Source organism: Gadus chalcogrammus, chromosome 21 (assembly GCF_026213295.1).
Source record: "Gadus chalcogrammus isolate NIFS_2021 chromosome 21, NIFS_Gcha_1.0, whole genome shotgun sequence".
Taxonomy (NCBI): domain Eukaryota; kingdom Metazoa; phylum Chordata; class Actinopteri; order Gadiformes; family Gadidae; genus Gadus; species Gadus chalcogrammus.
The window spans coordinates 6,268,874-6,284,749 of NC_079432.1; the positions used below are offsets into that span (position 1 = coordinate 6,268,874).

Genomic DNA, 15,876 nt, shown 5'->3' on the forward strand with positions numbered 1-15,876 from the left:
TGTACCTCAGCTGTGGTCCCTTCAGTGTTTTTGCTCAGTCCAGGGGGACCAATGAAACAACATCAGCTGTGATTGTCCTAGCCGGGAGACACACACACATTCATTCATGCTCACACATACTCACACGCACACACGCACCAACGCACACACACACAGCCCAATCAGCATTGTTAGCTATTCCGTGTTGGCAATGTTTCCACTTCTTTCTGGCTGTTTAACTTTGGTAATTAGCTTAATCTCTGTTCTGGTGCCGAAAGCATGCCTGCCTTTCTTTCTGAATATCATCCACAATCTATAAAACAACAAAAAACTCTTCATTTTTGTTGTTGGGACTTTTGGATAGCAAACAAGGTCTTTGATTGATTATCAGAGGCGAGAGAGAGAGAGAGATACACAGAAGCCTTGACACTGTGTGCTTCCTATATTGATTCGGCCTTCTTCACTGCTTACTAATGCTCTGCTATCATTGAGTTATACTAAAAGGTAGACCGTGCCTCGAGACAGCAGGAGAAATGCCACGATATTTGGGAACGTCAGTGTACTGTCTAACAGGCTCTTTTTTATGATGCTCTTTTACCACGCTAACTGTCATTAAATCAGTTATTGATGCACCAAAGAATGAAGAATGTTGCATTACTTGAATGTTTTCATTGGTACACCAACTAAATTGACTAGATATGTACACTATCTCAAGGTACAAATAAGTAGCATTTGCATTAAACCTGGGTTTTTACTTCATTATGTTTGTATGCTTCGTGCATAATATTAATATGGTTTTATGTTACATCTTTATGTACAGCCCTGAGTTGATGAGCAATATAGTATTCATATGTTAATCAAACATTTCGAAAAATCTTCATCAAGATAAATCTACCATATGTTAAAATCAAAGTCAAAAACTCTAAAGTATGTTTATTCGTTTATTCGGATCCCCATTAGCTGATGCCAAAGACACCAGCTACTCTTCCTGGGGTCCACACAAGAAAGAATGTATGCAATGTATGAAATGATTGCCATTCTTAATGCTATCTCAATCTTTAATCTCCCCTCTTCTTCTTCTCTTCCTTCTCAGGTCGAAGTAACACACGGCACTCAGCAGAAGTGATACCCCACCCTGGACATCTCCATCTTTAATTAAGGGATTACAGCCTAACTTCTTGCTTCTTAATACTTCTAAACGTCTTAAAACAAACAACCCGGCAGCTTCGACGTCCTTTAAATATTCTGCGGATCCGTTTCTGAGGAAACAGGGACCTCTTGTGGACGACAATGGCAACGACAGGACTGAATTCCCGTCTCTTGAACGCTGGATTTGTTTCTGCAATATATTAAAACCCAACAGGGTGGGACAAACGAAGAGCTGAGGATTAATGGGTTGAACTTGAATTCAGCTGAAGTACCATTTCCTCTGCTATCCAGACCTTGACAAGGACTTACTGCTGAACAACTTAAAGCCTACATTTGTTTTGGGGGTTATAAGTAGAATTCCGCCATCTGGATGGGTTTAATTGATGGTGAACTGTTACATCTTTCAAGGGAAAACGGTGGTCAAACTCCTGCCACGTACTCCGAAGGATTCAAATATCGCTCTTGGAATGCTTCGCTGTCTGAAAGGATGCTTCTCTTCTATGGCCATGCCTAACCAAAGAGTTTTAAAAACCCAGAGAAAGAGACAATTTTCTTGACCACAGAACTCAAACCGAATGTCTTTTCTCTGGAATTTGAATCTCTTTGTGCCTCACGGGTCAGACACATGACCTCTGATCACAGAACACACAACAAGCATCTACCAGACTAACACTTCAAGAATGTTATGCGTGTGTATTTTTTCTCTAATGTAATACAGTGGTGTTTTCGATTAGTGATGAACAGCAGAGACACAGAAATCAACAACTGGAAAAGAAGCGGGGTTTGGCGACATGCAGTCAAAGTCGTGAGATAGAGTCAGCACGACGTATTCGTTTTAGATAGAATAATACTGAACCTCGCAATTACAGCCTACACCTTCTACACGTGCATCTTCAAGGAATAAACATGAGCGCACACAACACACAAATAACACGCCTAACTTCAATTAAATTGGCCATACAAATATATACAGATATTTATAATACAAGCAATGTTTACAACAGGTTTTCTATCTGTGCTGCTGGAACACATATAGACGGACAGAAGATAAGGAGAGAGAGGGAGAAAACGTTGTTACAATTTGGATCAACCTCCTTCCATCGGCTTGGAACCGCGATCAAACATTGACCTGATTGTCGTCCCAAAATAGCCCTGTTCGATTCAAACAGAGCGTTACAGCCAAACTGATACAGAATGGTTGATATTCAATGTGGGGCAAGCAAGGGCGTCTCAGTCAATCAGCCATACGACGACACACACCCAGACCCACACGTGCACACACAAGCACACACACAACTCACACACAGAGACACACACGTGCACACACAAGCAAACACACAACTCACACACAGACACAAACGTGCAGACGCACACACACACACACATACACGTAAACATGTGTGCAGACACACAAACACACACACACGCACATGTGTTCAGACACACGTGCACACATAAACACAAACTGCAGGCACACAAATACGTGTGCGGCATGCACACACATACAGACACCTTCATGCAGACAAACACACGCACAAGTGGGTGCAGAAACACAGTAACTCCCACACGTACATATTGGCACTCAGATAGTAAGAGGGCACATTGTCGAACATTGTCACTGCTGGACCATCATGGCACCCTCTGCCTATCCCCTCTCTCTCCTCTCCTTCTGGAATACGCCAGACAATAATGCAAAACCAGATGCATAGCGCCGCGGGGTAGTTCCCTGAACCGAGTCAATTTATTCAGTGATTCTGAACAGTACGACCAGGTATAGGATCCTGCTCCCTCTCCCTTGTTCCAAGCTGTAGGCCCGGAGAGCTACAGGACACGGAGCTGTAATGTGTCCGTAGACCCGAGGGATGTTCCCTTGTTTCGCTTCCACTGCTAGCGGAATCACAGGATCGTCGTTTTCCTTTGTATTGCTTAGAATGGAGAGTGCAACGTGGACCAAAATGCTTTGTTGAGGCCTTTTACCGTTAACCAAGTGGATTCGTTTTGCGGGTATTATTTTATTTTGAGGGTGGGGGACCACCAAAACAAACCAACACAGTTTCAACACGGGCTGATGTCAACATAGAGGTGGGCCGACCAACCGACCCGACCATACGTCTGTCAACCGCTGACGTTGCGCACGCTAGCTGGTCATTAGGTTATCTGTCAGTCCTGGACGGTGAACTCTGACCTCCGAGGTCATAGGTCTACCTACGCTCGCTAACCCCCCACGAGGCTGCGTTCACGCAGCGAGGGGGGATGGCGGACGTTGTCGTGTGTGTTTGCATGAGGTGTCGTATTTAATCTCAGCGCTGCGTGTGACTCACTAACTAGCTGCGCCGAGGGAACTTCTTGGTTGGTTGGAATGCTTCCAGACTTATTTTGAAGTGTTCTCATTGTGAAACTTTGTGTGTTTTTTTTTTATAATAAAAGTTTAAAAAATGTATACTACAAAAAATGTGCTCATACCAGGAGGAAAATAATAATTAAGAAGTAAAATAGTCACGTAACTTTGAACTTCTAGACGTTTTTTAACAATGTGGCGTTGTTAACTGTTTTTTCTAGTTGATTACTAATGTGTGATGTTGTCCACAAGTGGAAAAAAAACAACGTTTTTTTGTTTTTGTTTTTTCTAATTGTACAATATTCTATATCAGATAGAAGACAGGTAGCCGGCCAGTAGAGAGAGCTTCATGTCGTCACATTATGACCTGAAATGTTTTTGTTCAAGCGTACACAGTTGTCGTTCAGGCTACTCAGCACTTTCCCATCAGATTGTGTCAGTGACATACAGGCAGACCAGCTACATCTTTACCCTCACAGATCACTTGGAAATGTCCCTGTAAAACAATGACACAGAAAGGTAGTGTTCCCAAAGGCCGAGTAACTAATCAGTCATCATTTAACCTGTAATGATTGAATATCTTAGCCAGCTTGCCTCAAAAGTTCCATTCCCTGCTCACAACCTAACCAAATCATACAACCCATTCATATGTATGGGATGTGGTGCCCTAGCAACTGGCATTGTCCCTTTGGCTAGTGTCTCTTGACCCTAAAGTAATTTGATGGTCGTTAGAGGTGAGCCTTCCTCCTCGGATGGAATTTTGATACGATTTAACAGTCCTGTAGTGTGAGCTCGGCACTCGGCACTAGCTGAATGGTTTTAAATGGTAGCTGGAGGCAAATATTGTCCAAACATGGCCGTTGACAGTCAGCAGCTCTCTAGCCAAGCAGGACGGATGTGAGAACCTTCTCTTGAAGGTGTAGACTTGGACCCCTTTCCTTTTCCTCTGCTATCTACCTTTCAAGCCAATCATACAAGTCTGTGGACGGTCCGAAATCAATAACATGGACGAGAGTAGTATAAAAGGGGCCTTTCTAATGCATAGGAGTGCTACTGTATGCTACTGAGTACTGGATGAAATAAAAGGATAAATTCAGATCATAATATGACCACCTTATCTGTATGCAAAAGTGAGTGTGCTTGTGTGAATATGTGTGTTTGCAGGCATGTGTGTGTGTATTTTTATACACGTGTGCATGCGTGCGTGTGTGCATTTGTGTGCGTGTGCGTGTGTGTGTGTGTGTGGGTGTAAAATACTGTACTGATACTTTTGTGGACGGAACAGAACAGGAACTTGCTGAGGCCTGAAGTCTTCACGTCTATTGAATTGATTTATTAACACTGCAGAAGACATGAAGATAAAAAACTGTCAAATACAATTCCACAAATAAAGATTGTTTTGTAGTCAGTGTGACCGGGGAGATTAAATACATTGGTGTAAAGCACTTTGGCTGGTTACAGTTACTTCAATAAAACAAACAAGAGTCCACTTATAAATGGCTGTCCACACTGTTCATTCTGCAACTTTAAAATACAGATTTAGATTTAATAAGTGGCCAGACATTTTTAAGTTTGGTAAGTAATATAGGTTTACAATGATACTCACAATAGATATTGAGAGGCAATATACATTGAGATAAAATCAGTAAAAGTTATGTAAAAATTGCCCACCTGAAAAAGTCAATTCTTAACTCTAAGATAATGTGTCTATTTTCACTTTATAACATCCACAGCTCAGCAATAGGGCTGTTAATGATTTACTACAGAAATAATGTTGATGCTGTTTATCCTTAGACTACAAATAACCAGTCACTGTACTTAATATTCATGGAGTAGGATTGTGGAACCAAGGTTTTGAGTAAAAACTGTACAATGTTTGGCTTGTTTATGTTCCTCATTGACTAGAGGTTCCTGAGTCTTTTTAGCTCATTTTTGGGTTGTTTAACAGAGGTGACTATTAGTAGAACAGAAAGAAAGGACAGACTATCTTGTGTTTTTACTGTTCTCGAATTAAAGCCAAATTATACAACATTATTCAACGTCATGTCTATTATTGTGCAAAAATGTACTGTTTCGAAATGCGAATTACAAATGTTACATTATATAGTTATTGCCTTTAGTAGGCCTACTATACACCTTTGTGTAAATTATGAGCATAACAGCAATAATGCTTCTTGATTGTGTGTCCATGAGAACGAGATTGTTAAAGTATTCTGCACACCCTTCACATTGTGATATAACCCTTGTCCAGACCGCATAAACAATCTATGGTCTGACTGTACACAATGTCTTCTTAAATTGGGATTCACCACAGGCTTCCCATTGGCTGGCCACTTGCCACTCTTTCCACATGCTTCCAGACCCGGAAGCAGTAGGCTGCCTGTTGTGTTTTGTTTTGGTAGTCGACGAGAGTGGGGCAGGCGGAGCACCGCGCACTATACCTGGGAAGTGACACGTCGGGGATGGAAGATGATCGACCGAATACTTACGGAAAAAATAACATGCCAGCATTTATGGGCAGTTTCGACGAGGCGAATGAGACGTTAAGCCGCAGCCTGCCTACCGAAACTTCTCCTGCTGACAGTAAAGTTGACAGGTCGCTCGGGGCTTTGAGCCAACATGTCATTAGACATGCGAACTCCACCGTTATCTCGCCGAGAGGAGAGAGCGATCCCGAGATTCAGCGACGCGCGGTGACGCAAAACAACATCGAGAACGGGGACGATCAAGACACTCATGATGGGAGCAACAATGGGACTGGGAATGGGACCAGTACGGTGGTGGATATTTTAAACCGCAATTTTGGGATATTATCAAAGTCTCACTCCCTGCATCGTAGAGAGGGACGCAACAACAAGGACATCCCTTGTGAGGAAATCGCCACGAACAGTGCTGTCATATCCGAACAACGGGATAATGTGCCACCATCAACCCCAGTAACATTAGAACAGCAAACCCAGAACGAGCAAGTGCTTTATTATGACCCGGGAACAGAGACGTCGGTTCCCCAAGAGGTCGAATCGGATTCCGATGAATGTTATTACAACTGTGAAAGTAGGAGCCACGGGAACGCCGTAGACCAGTCTTGTTTTGACAAAGAACACGTGTACTGTACGGTCTACTGTATCGCCAACGAGGGCTACCGAAAAGACTTTGAAGTCGTAGAAGAACGCCATAATGAAACGCCGACAGCCCTCCCGTCTGGTGCAGCAGGAGAGCTGCAGACGATGGCTGGGGATGACGTCGTAGGTTCGACGACCCCCGAACTTTATAGCCTCCGCGACCTGGGGGGTCCGCGAGCGTCGATCCGACTTTCACGTGAGGAAAGTCGCGTGGATTGCACCGCGCTTTCGAACTGCCTCGTGTGTCTGTTGGACAGGTCGTCCATCGTGCCTCTGCGATGCTGCGGGAAGGCCGTGTGTGATGAGTGTCTGAAACGCTACATCAGCTCCCAGGTACGCTGGTTTTGGGCAGTGGTCCACAGATATACGTCGGTGTTGGTGTTGACATGTGGCAATGCCCTGTTTAAAGTATTCGTGGGTGACCGACTTTTCTTCTGTTCGACCAACCCTCCTGCAAGCACTAATGGATTAAACCCACTCTGTTGTTCTCCTATACCAGCAGGAGGAAAGACTGCTCTAAATGGGTCATTATGTAATATTAGACCTTTATTCTTTTGAAATGCAATGCAATTACTATCAAGCTCATTTTGCTTTAAAATCAAACAACCAACAAATCAACACATTCAGTCCAAATGGAAAGTTTTAGTTTCGGCTTATGTTCATTCACCTTAAGTGTATGTTTCATGGGATATTTCGTGTTATGCCTATCCACGACTAAAGCCATCCTGTTTAACCTGAAACTTTGACCACCGTTGCGCTACCCTTAACACAATGGCATTATCAAATTACATAACCAGTGTGTATAGTGTGGGTGTAACGCAATACCACGCTGCTACCATTATCGTTTATGTACCTATTGTCAGTACGTGTGTGCAAACACACACACACACACACACACTCATACACACAAACACAGTGTGTAGCCCCCACCGTGTGTCACAGACAACTTGTCCAACCAGCTTGAAATCAGAATGCCAGGGGGAAGGTGGGAAATAGGTGACCGATTGTAATAGAATCTGAAGGAGGAGCACACACGGTGCCAGGAGATGACAGGTCATGGAAAAAATATCTAGAAGCAGAAAAGAGACAAAGAGAATGATGGGTGACGGTGATTAAATTACAGGAGGGGGTGGAACTAGTGGAAGGGTACAATAAGGTGTTTTGTCACGATTATTTACGGTGATCCCTGCGTTGGTTGTCACCGGTGCTGCAACACTATTCAGACCATCTTAGACTTGCATCCAAATATATTGACATAGCCTTTAATGTATCCTCAATATGACTTGACACGGGGTGATAAGCAGGTGCCTAGTGTACGGGCTGTTTGACTAGCTCCCATTATAATCAGCAGAGTGCGCACACACACACACACACACACACACACACACACACACACACACACACACACAGCACTCCTTGATGCCTTTAAGGCTTGTTCTTTTTGTCGGAAGAATGCAGCCAGGGATACACCTTTGGCATTAATGTGCTTTTGCATAACTAGATAATTGTATGAACATATACTTCACAATGGTTCATTAACTGTTTAGTCAGTTAACGATTCTACCAATTGTTTTAAGATCCGCTATTCAGTTGAGGCACACGAACAAGATCGTCCTCTTCGTTTGACTGACCCTCATGTTCACTGTCACTGACCGACCTGTTCACTGTCACTACCCAGGTACAAGTGGGCAAGGCGGACATCGTGTGTCCCATCCTTGAGTGCAGTGGCCTGCTCGAGGAGAGCCTTGTGGTGTCTCACCTGGCCAACGAGGAGCTGGCCAGATACCACTACTTCCTGGAGTTGTGTCAACTGGATGCGAGCACCAAGCCCTGCCCTCAGTGCAACCTGTTCACCACCCTGAAGAGGAACACACCCGACCGCTCGGAGCATAAGTACAAGGTGAGGCCACTTAGAAACAGCCCAACGGCAACAACACCACCACAGTGGTACTGAGATCAGTGCCTGGGCGGTCTTTCAAATGCAGAAGATGAGTGCAGTTATCGCTAGAGTTATCTTACTACGTAGATACACTTTATACCCTAGGAAAGTAGAACTCTGCTGCATCGATGACTTTATGAATTATTTACCTCTGTTTAAATATAGAATATCATAAATAATTTCCAATGGCCCTCACAAGTTACCAGAATTGACGGTGGAAGTGCAACAAAGAAACGCACTTAATAATGAACAGAGGTTTATAGAGAGAGAGGTTGATTCTCAAAATGCAAATAAATAATAATAATAATAATCAATTAAACATACTGTAGGTAAGATCCGACAGTTGAATAGAGTCATAGCAGGAAGAGAAACAATAACGGATATAGTCCCCTCCCTTCCTAAGTTTCTCCACGAGTGAGGAAGGTGGCTGCTCACGCACCTGTGATTGACAGGCATGATGGATCCTCTGATTGGCCCGCAATGAGCCGGGAGTGGTCTAAAATAAAAATGATCTCATATAGAGACATGCACAACTCAAAATAGATTCTTTTTCGCGGGGCATTTCATCGCGGGGCATTACAAATATCTCTCCAATAATAGCTCTGGAGTCTCACCTTCAGCACCTCTTAACTAAGTGATTAGTTAACTAAAATAGTGATCAAGCTTCGAACAATAATTTTTTCTTTACCCTCCCCCCCCTTTGTCCCCGCCCCCTTTCCCCCTCTCTCCTCCCGCTCTGCAGATCCAGTGCAGTGCGTGTCAGTTCATATGGTGCTTCAAGTGCCACTCGCCCTGGCACAGCGGGCTCAAGTGCCGCGACTACCGGCGCGGGGACAAGCTGCTGCGGAAGTGGGCGAGCGTCATCGAGCACGGCCAGAGGAACGCGCAGAAATGTCCCCGGTGCAAGGTACGGGAACCCGGGTGGGAACAGGGCAGATGGTGAGTGGTAGGTGGGCGACAGGGTGGAAGGATGGCTGGAGAGGTAGGTAGTTGTTTGCATGGATTGTTGAAGGATTGGATGGATGGATGGATGGATGTGGGAGGATGGATTGAAGGGTAGATAAGGTACAAACTCAGTTGGGTACAATCTTCTAAATAATTGCATTTGAATGGATGAAGTCTTTCGGCTTCTGCTGAAATTGATAGACGTATGGCCATCTCCAAGTGTGATTCTCATTTGGATGTTCATGGACCAAGGTACAAAGGACAAGAGACTCGAGGCAAACAGCGGGACCTGTTTGTCTCTGTTCCTCCTGATCCACATTCAGAGGACGGATGGATGGATGGGTAGGTGGGTGGGTGGGTGAAAGGATGGATGGATTGATTGGTAGATGGATGGATGGATGGATGGATGGATGGATGGATGGATGGGTAGGTGGTTGCATGGATTTTGGAATGGTTGGCTGGATGGACGTGGGCGGATGGAAGGAAGGGTAAAGGAGGGCAAACAAGGTTTAAACTCGATCAGTTGGGTGCAATCTTCTAAATGATTGCATTTGAATGGAGGACGTCTGTCGCCTTTGCTGAAATTGAAGGCCTGGCGATCTCCGGGCCGAGTGTGTTTCTCATTTGGCTGTTCATGGACCAAGGTACAAAAGACAAGTGTGGGGCTATTATTGACCTGTTTGCCTTGCGATCACGCGTTCACCTGAGTCTCTGTGTCTCCAGATCCACATTCAGCGAACCGAGGGGTGCGACCACATGACCTGCACACAGTGCAACACCAACTTCTGCTACCGCTGTGGAGAGCGTTACCGCCAGATGAGGTTTGTGTTTCCCTTTGTCTTTGCTCCTTTAATTTCCTTTTTCTCTGTCTGTGTGTTCAGTTGCCCTCCCTCTCCTGTAACCTTCTTCTGCGTTTGTCTGGTCGGTTGTCAGGTTTTTCGGCGACCACACGTCCAACCTCAGCGTGTTCGGCTGCAAGTATCGCTACCTTCCCGATAAACCCCACCTGAGGCGTCTGATAAGGGGCTCCGTCTGCGGTGAGTTCCCTCGGGCGTCACAGTGCCACTTTTAGCCACTTTCCAGTGGAAACTCCTCACACGCTTTGGTTGTTTGTCTCGAGATCGACCGATAATTGTCCCACTCTCATACAGTCCGCTCGGTCGGCTAATCTATTTTGACACCAGCCACAGCTAGTTAGCTGCTCCATGGTCTCTGAAGAATGCTAGCTATTAGAAGCTAAGGGTGATTAGCTAGCAGCAGGGGTGCCTGAGGAGCCGAAAGCTAATTTTATCCCAGGACCACAATCTCCAGTACAGCTCCCTTTGTATGTAAACCATGGTGATATCAGCTCATGGCTACATATTGGATTTGTTCATTGGTAGGAGAATGAAGGTGGGGCAAGTCCCGAGGGGGTTTGTACAGTTGGATTAAAACTGTTACTAGGGGGAATTCATTCTTTAATATCAGTCGGGTCACATCGTCCCTAAGGATGAACAGATGTATCAGCTAAATACGTTGCTTGCTGGTAAAGTTCAAATTCAGTCATGTATTTTGATATGATCTGCATTTACCAAAATTATTCCAGTACGATCACAGTACAATTCTCCACGGTAAAAGCAATACAATATTAACACTCGACAATTGGTCGCATCCCTCCGTCTCTACAGCCAGTAAGGTGGTGTTGGCCCCTGTGGTCCTTGTGCTGGTCGTGGTTCTGGGATCTATTTCACTGGTTATAGGTACACACACAAATGCACAAACACAAACCAATAAAAACACTCACCCAATTACTCCCCCACTTACTCACTCACCCGCACTCACAAATAGAAACAAACTCATTCACACAATCTCTCACACAGACAAATACACACACATAGCCATATACAAATACATAAATATATACACACACACACACACACACACACACACACACACACACACACACACACACACACACACACACACACACACACACACACACACACACACACACACACACACACACACACACACACACACACACACACTCATATATATATATCTTGCCATTGCTTACGTTTAATTTTCTCACCCACCTATCTCCTCCCTACCTCCCTTCTGTTCCCCCTACCATTTTGTTTATTCTGTCTATCTCCTGGTCCGCAGGCCTGGTGGTTTTCCCAGTGTATTACGTGTGCAAGAGGAAGAAGAAGCAGCAGCTTGCTCAGGGTTCTGATAAAGGTGCTGGGACCTTCTAGCAAAGCAAAGGCCTCCTCTATCGAGAACTTTGTTGTCAAAAGAAGATCCTCCATCTTTGCTTGTCACTTTCTCTGCAGAGTTTCCTTCCCGATCTTCCCCTCTCTTTCCCTTGTTTTCCTCTCTTCTCCTCCCTCCCCCGTGTCCTCCTGTCAGGGGGAGTTCATGTGAAACTGGGGCCAAGTTGACTGCAGACAGGCCTGGCTACAGTTTACAGGAATGTTGAAATATTAACGAAACAGCCACTGGCAGACGTGCTCACACAACAATGAGGCTAGCAGGAAAAGAGCCAATAAAAAGGAAGTTGACGGAAAGAAAACATTACAAATTCTTGCATAACATAAAGAAACTAATAAAATCGATGGCCCATCCTTAGGTTATTTGAATAGCTTTGATCTTGGATCAAAATGAAAGCTTTAATTGAACGTGCTATTAGTATATACTTTAGAATGGTGCTACATGGAAAGATTTTTTTGCTATGATTTGAAAGATTTCGTTTTGCTTTTGGTGTTAAAGATGCCATATGAAGGCAATCACGGTTTGATCTTGTTCAAAGTTCAAATTTAAAGCTTTAAAGACAAATATTTTTCGTTCAAAGGAGGCTGATTGTAACAGAATTAGTCTGTTGCACAGTTTGGATTGTGACCTTTAGAGCCTTAATGTTACCCAAACACACACACACACACACACACACACACACACACACACACACACACACACACACACACACACACACACACACACACACACACACACACACACACACACACACACACACACACACACAGAGACCTGGACAGATACACCTTGAACTGTGCCAGTGAGCAGAAGATTTTCTAAAGCTTTAAAGGTTGTCACCCAGCAACCGCCAGCTTTCTCTCCGTTAATCATCACCCCCCCCCAACTCAGATTATCCTTCTATTCTCTTACTCTTTCTCTCTCTCTCTCTCTCTCTTTCTTTCTTGGTGGTGCATCCTCTCAAGTGTCTCTCTACCATCCTCTTCCTCTGTCAACCAGACGGTCAAATGTTGATAAGGTCAACGTATAAAATGACAACAATATAGAATGTGGATTAGTTTCTACTGATATGAATGGGGAGTGAAAATAGCTTAAAGAGATATTGACACATCGTGTCCGAGGCACAAACAAGATGTAACTGTTGGTGTCGGTGGTGACTCAGGCAGCAGGCAGCCTGAGTCTATCAGCTAGTCCCCAAATGGATCCTTCCTTCCCATCACACGTTTTGGGTTCTTTACTTTCTATTTCGTAGCCCTTCTGCATTTTCTTGCATAGGAAGACGCGGCAACCCAAAACGTCTAGATGTACACAAGATGTCAACAAGAGACAAAGAATTCACTCAACGAAAAGTTGAAAAGAAGTATATATATATATATATATCACATCAATATACCTATTGATGTGTGCTTGTTTGATGAGCAGTTACTGAAGCCATCACTAGACACTGCACCTGCTGAAGAGTCTGCAAACGTGTATCAATATCATCTACTTTCTTAAATAAATTCATTAATTATTTAAAAATAAATATATATGAATCTCCCACGGAATGCCTATAACTTCACACTACTGAGTATCTCAACAACTGGGGAGATGGGGTTAGAAATATATATTTAAGAACTTCTATTTGTTACTTACTTATTTGGCCATATGCTGTAATCCCATGCACTATTCACAGGGTAATCTTGCCAGTTTTGAGTTATGGTGGAATTTGCGGTTGTGATACCGGTTCGAAAAAGCATAGGCGAAATATGGTTGCACACTGGTGTTCATGAAAATGTTGGATTGCTGCCTGTAGGTCGCACTCTCTCAGGAAGATTCATACCCATTGCTGTCCATTTAAACAACGGCTGAGCCACTCAAATGTGCGCAGTCATGTATTTACTGAAGCTTGCCAATAGTGTTCAATCGTTGCTTCGCAAAAGTATCAGGTTGCAGGAAGGAAAACATTTGAGTCGTCTAATATTTTAGAGGTAAAATAGTTCAAAAGGCCTGTGTCATGATCTACGAAGCATTGGGAAATGTTGGACGTTTTTGTTTTTTGCAGAGGTTATATATTATATTAGCAATGCACAAAACTGAAGCTTTAAAACTTTTGTATGGATTTTCCTTTTAATAATATAATTATAATTTTTATATGATAATTATTTGCCATAGTTTCTTTCATATAAAATTATATAAATACAATTGTAATTATTGTGAATGTAGCATAAACATATGCAAATATAGACCAGTACATATTCGTTTTTGGTATTTTCAAACCATTTGGCTACAATCTAAAATTTGCAACAGGCAGTCTTTTTCTCATTTTGGTTCTATCTGTTGACAAGCCATCATTAGGAAGTTAGTAACGTTTTTTTTTTCATCCTCTCAAACATTCAATGTCATTTAAAACATCGGGAATCTTTGCCCTCAATAGTGCTAAAGTACGGCTGCTAATGCACTGATATACAGCTACTTTGTTTGGTGGTTTGTTTTAATTCCATGGGCATACATTTTGACAACAAATGAAACCTGTCCTGTACTCTAGCATTTCACAATAGCCATACAAAGAGTTCTAAAACGGCTACTGCTGTCTGCAGTGAAAATGTTAACGGTTGAAATGTAGTTGCTAATTCAATGCCATTATTTGTGAATGTTTTGCTTTGGTTTATTTGTTGTCTATTCCTCTTGTGTATGAGCTGGCTCATACCGTCAGGCCATGTTACCTTGAAGGTTCTTCTGAATGACAATATAACCTTGCCTTTACCTGTTGTTATTTGTGGTTCCCTTCCAATGCTATCCTTTAAAGGGCCCCTATTTCTTTTGTACATTTTAAAGGCCCCATATTTTACCAAAAGGTTTGAGAGTGGGACATTACAATCCATTCAAAGATCGATCCACTGGTTGCATCTCAAGTGGGAGTGGCCGTTAAAATGTATGACAGAGAGGTCAAACTCCAGCCTAGTACTTGTTACGGTCCACCAGGGAATTTATCTGTCCATCCCACATCTGGGCGAGCACTTCCACTTGTATATTAAAAATAAATCTTGTAGCGTATGACTAATCACAATCAACCCTGGTGGTAGAATAGGGCCCTTTTTAAGATGCTATTCTGTTTGAACTTCAAGTACAATTGTAGTAGGACTTTGTATCCTAGAAATTTGAAAGGGTTTAGGGTGATATGTAAGTTTCTGTCTGTCACATCTACAAATTGCCAGTACTTTGGGGGGTAGTGAGATGCTAAGACAAATTTTTATTTTTATTTAGATTAGGAGGGTTCAAGTCTTCATGTGTAGTGTACGTTCTAGCTACATCAATTTTGTTCCATATATCTTTGCACAATGTAGAATTGTCACTTTATTATGAATTGTATCTTTGTTAGTCGCATTGTTCCAGTAGATTAAAACTGCTACTGTAAGAAATCTATGGAGAGCCTGGTGGCAGTACAGAGGGGCAGACTTTTAGGCCGGCTTGATGTCATACTTTTAAGTCCATCCAAAAAAAACTAAATATATGGGACAATCAACTGACTGTCGTGTCTTAAAAGTGTCATTGCTCTGTACTGTGTGTGTGTGTGTGTGTGTGTGTGTGTGTGTGTGTGTGTGTGTGTGTGTGTGTGTGTGTGTGTGTGTGTGTGTGTAAAATGTTACTTAATGCTGACCTTCCATTGGTAAACATAATGTGTTGTGTCTGCCTTGAAACAGTGTGTACTTTGGTAAAAGCTGCTTTAAGAAGACATCTTGCGTGAATGACTTCATTCAGAGGTCAAACCAGGTCCATGTTCCACTACCAACTGCCACTCTTAAAATGTCTGCTGTTAACTTTTTTGCTGTATTGCTTTGTCAGAGACAGAAACTGTTTTCAACTGATGGTTAATCGATAATACAAATAAATAAGACCAAAAATGTCCCGGTGTTATGTGTTGGCTGATAGCTGTTGTTTTTTGTATTTAAATTGTATCGATGAAGTTCTGATGCATAATGTATATTGTGGACTATCTGTTGAACATTATTTACAGGGATTCTTATCAACCCTACTTGTAATTACTATTTTATGGCAACAGAGGGCGTAGTCTGACCACAAGCCACTAATTATTATAATTATTTCTTCCCTCAAAAACTATAATCTAGCAGAGAAATCCTGTTGTTTTATCGCCCACAGTAATACCCCTC

The 15,876-nt window shown here is 43.0% G+C and overlaps 2 protein-coding genes across 2 annotated transcripts in view; both read left to right on the forward strand.

Annotated features, from left to right (window-relative positions):
* Positions 1 to 5,541, forward strand: part of LOC130374588 (sodium/potassium-transporting ATPase subunit beta-1-interacting protein 2-like) — a 17,782-nt gene extending 12,241 nt beyond the window's left edge. Inside the window, exon 4 of the mRNA XM_056581446.1 lies at positions 1,073 to 5,541. Coding sequence (XP_056437421.1) covers positions 1,073 to 1,082 — 10 coding nt within the window. The 3' untranslated portion in view covers positions 1,083 to 5,541. The remainder of the gene's footprint in view (positions 1 to 1,072) is intronic.
* A 294-nt stretch (positions 5,542 to 5,835) lies between these two features.
* On the forward strand, positions 5,836 to 15,867 carry rnf217 (ring finger protein 217). Its single transcript, XM_056581424.1, has 7 exons — positions 5,836 to 6,921; positions 8,267 to 8,488; positions 9,270 to 9,434; positions 10,196 to 10,293; positions 10,406 to 10,509; positions 11,140 to 11,211; positions 11,618 to 15,867. The coding sequence occupies exons 1-7, from the start codon at positions 5,929 to 5,931 to the stop codon at positions 11,707 to 11,709; spliced, it is 1,746 nt and encodes a 581-aa protein (XP_056437399.1). The 5' UTR covers positions 5,836 to 5,928; the 3' UTR covers positions 11,710 to 15,867.
* Positions 15,868 to 15,876: the final 9 nt, after the last annotated feature.

Coding starts and splice junctions, on each gene's coding strand:
- rnf217 (XM_056581424.1), top strand. CDS start 5,929: ATGGAAGATGATCGACCGAATACTTACGGAAAAAATAACATGCCAGCA. Junction 8,489..9,269: donor GCTCGGAGCATAAGTACAAG/GTGAGGCCACTT, acceptor CCCGCTCTGCAG/ATCCAGTGCAGTGCGTGTCA. Junction 9,435..10,195: donor AGAAATGTCCCCGGTGCAAG/GTACGGGAACCC, acceptor CTGTGTCTCCAG/ATCCACATTCAGCGAACCGA.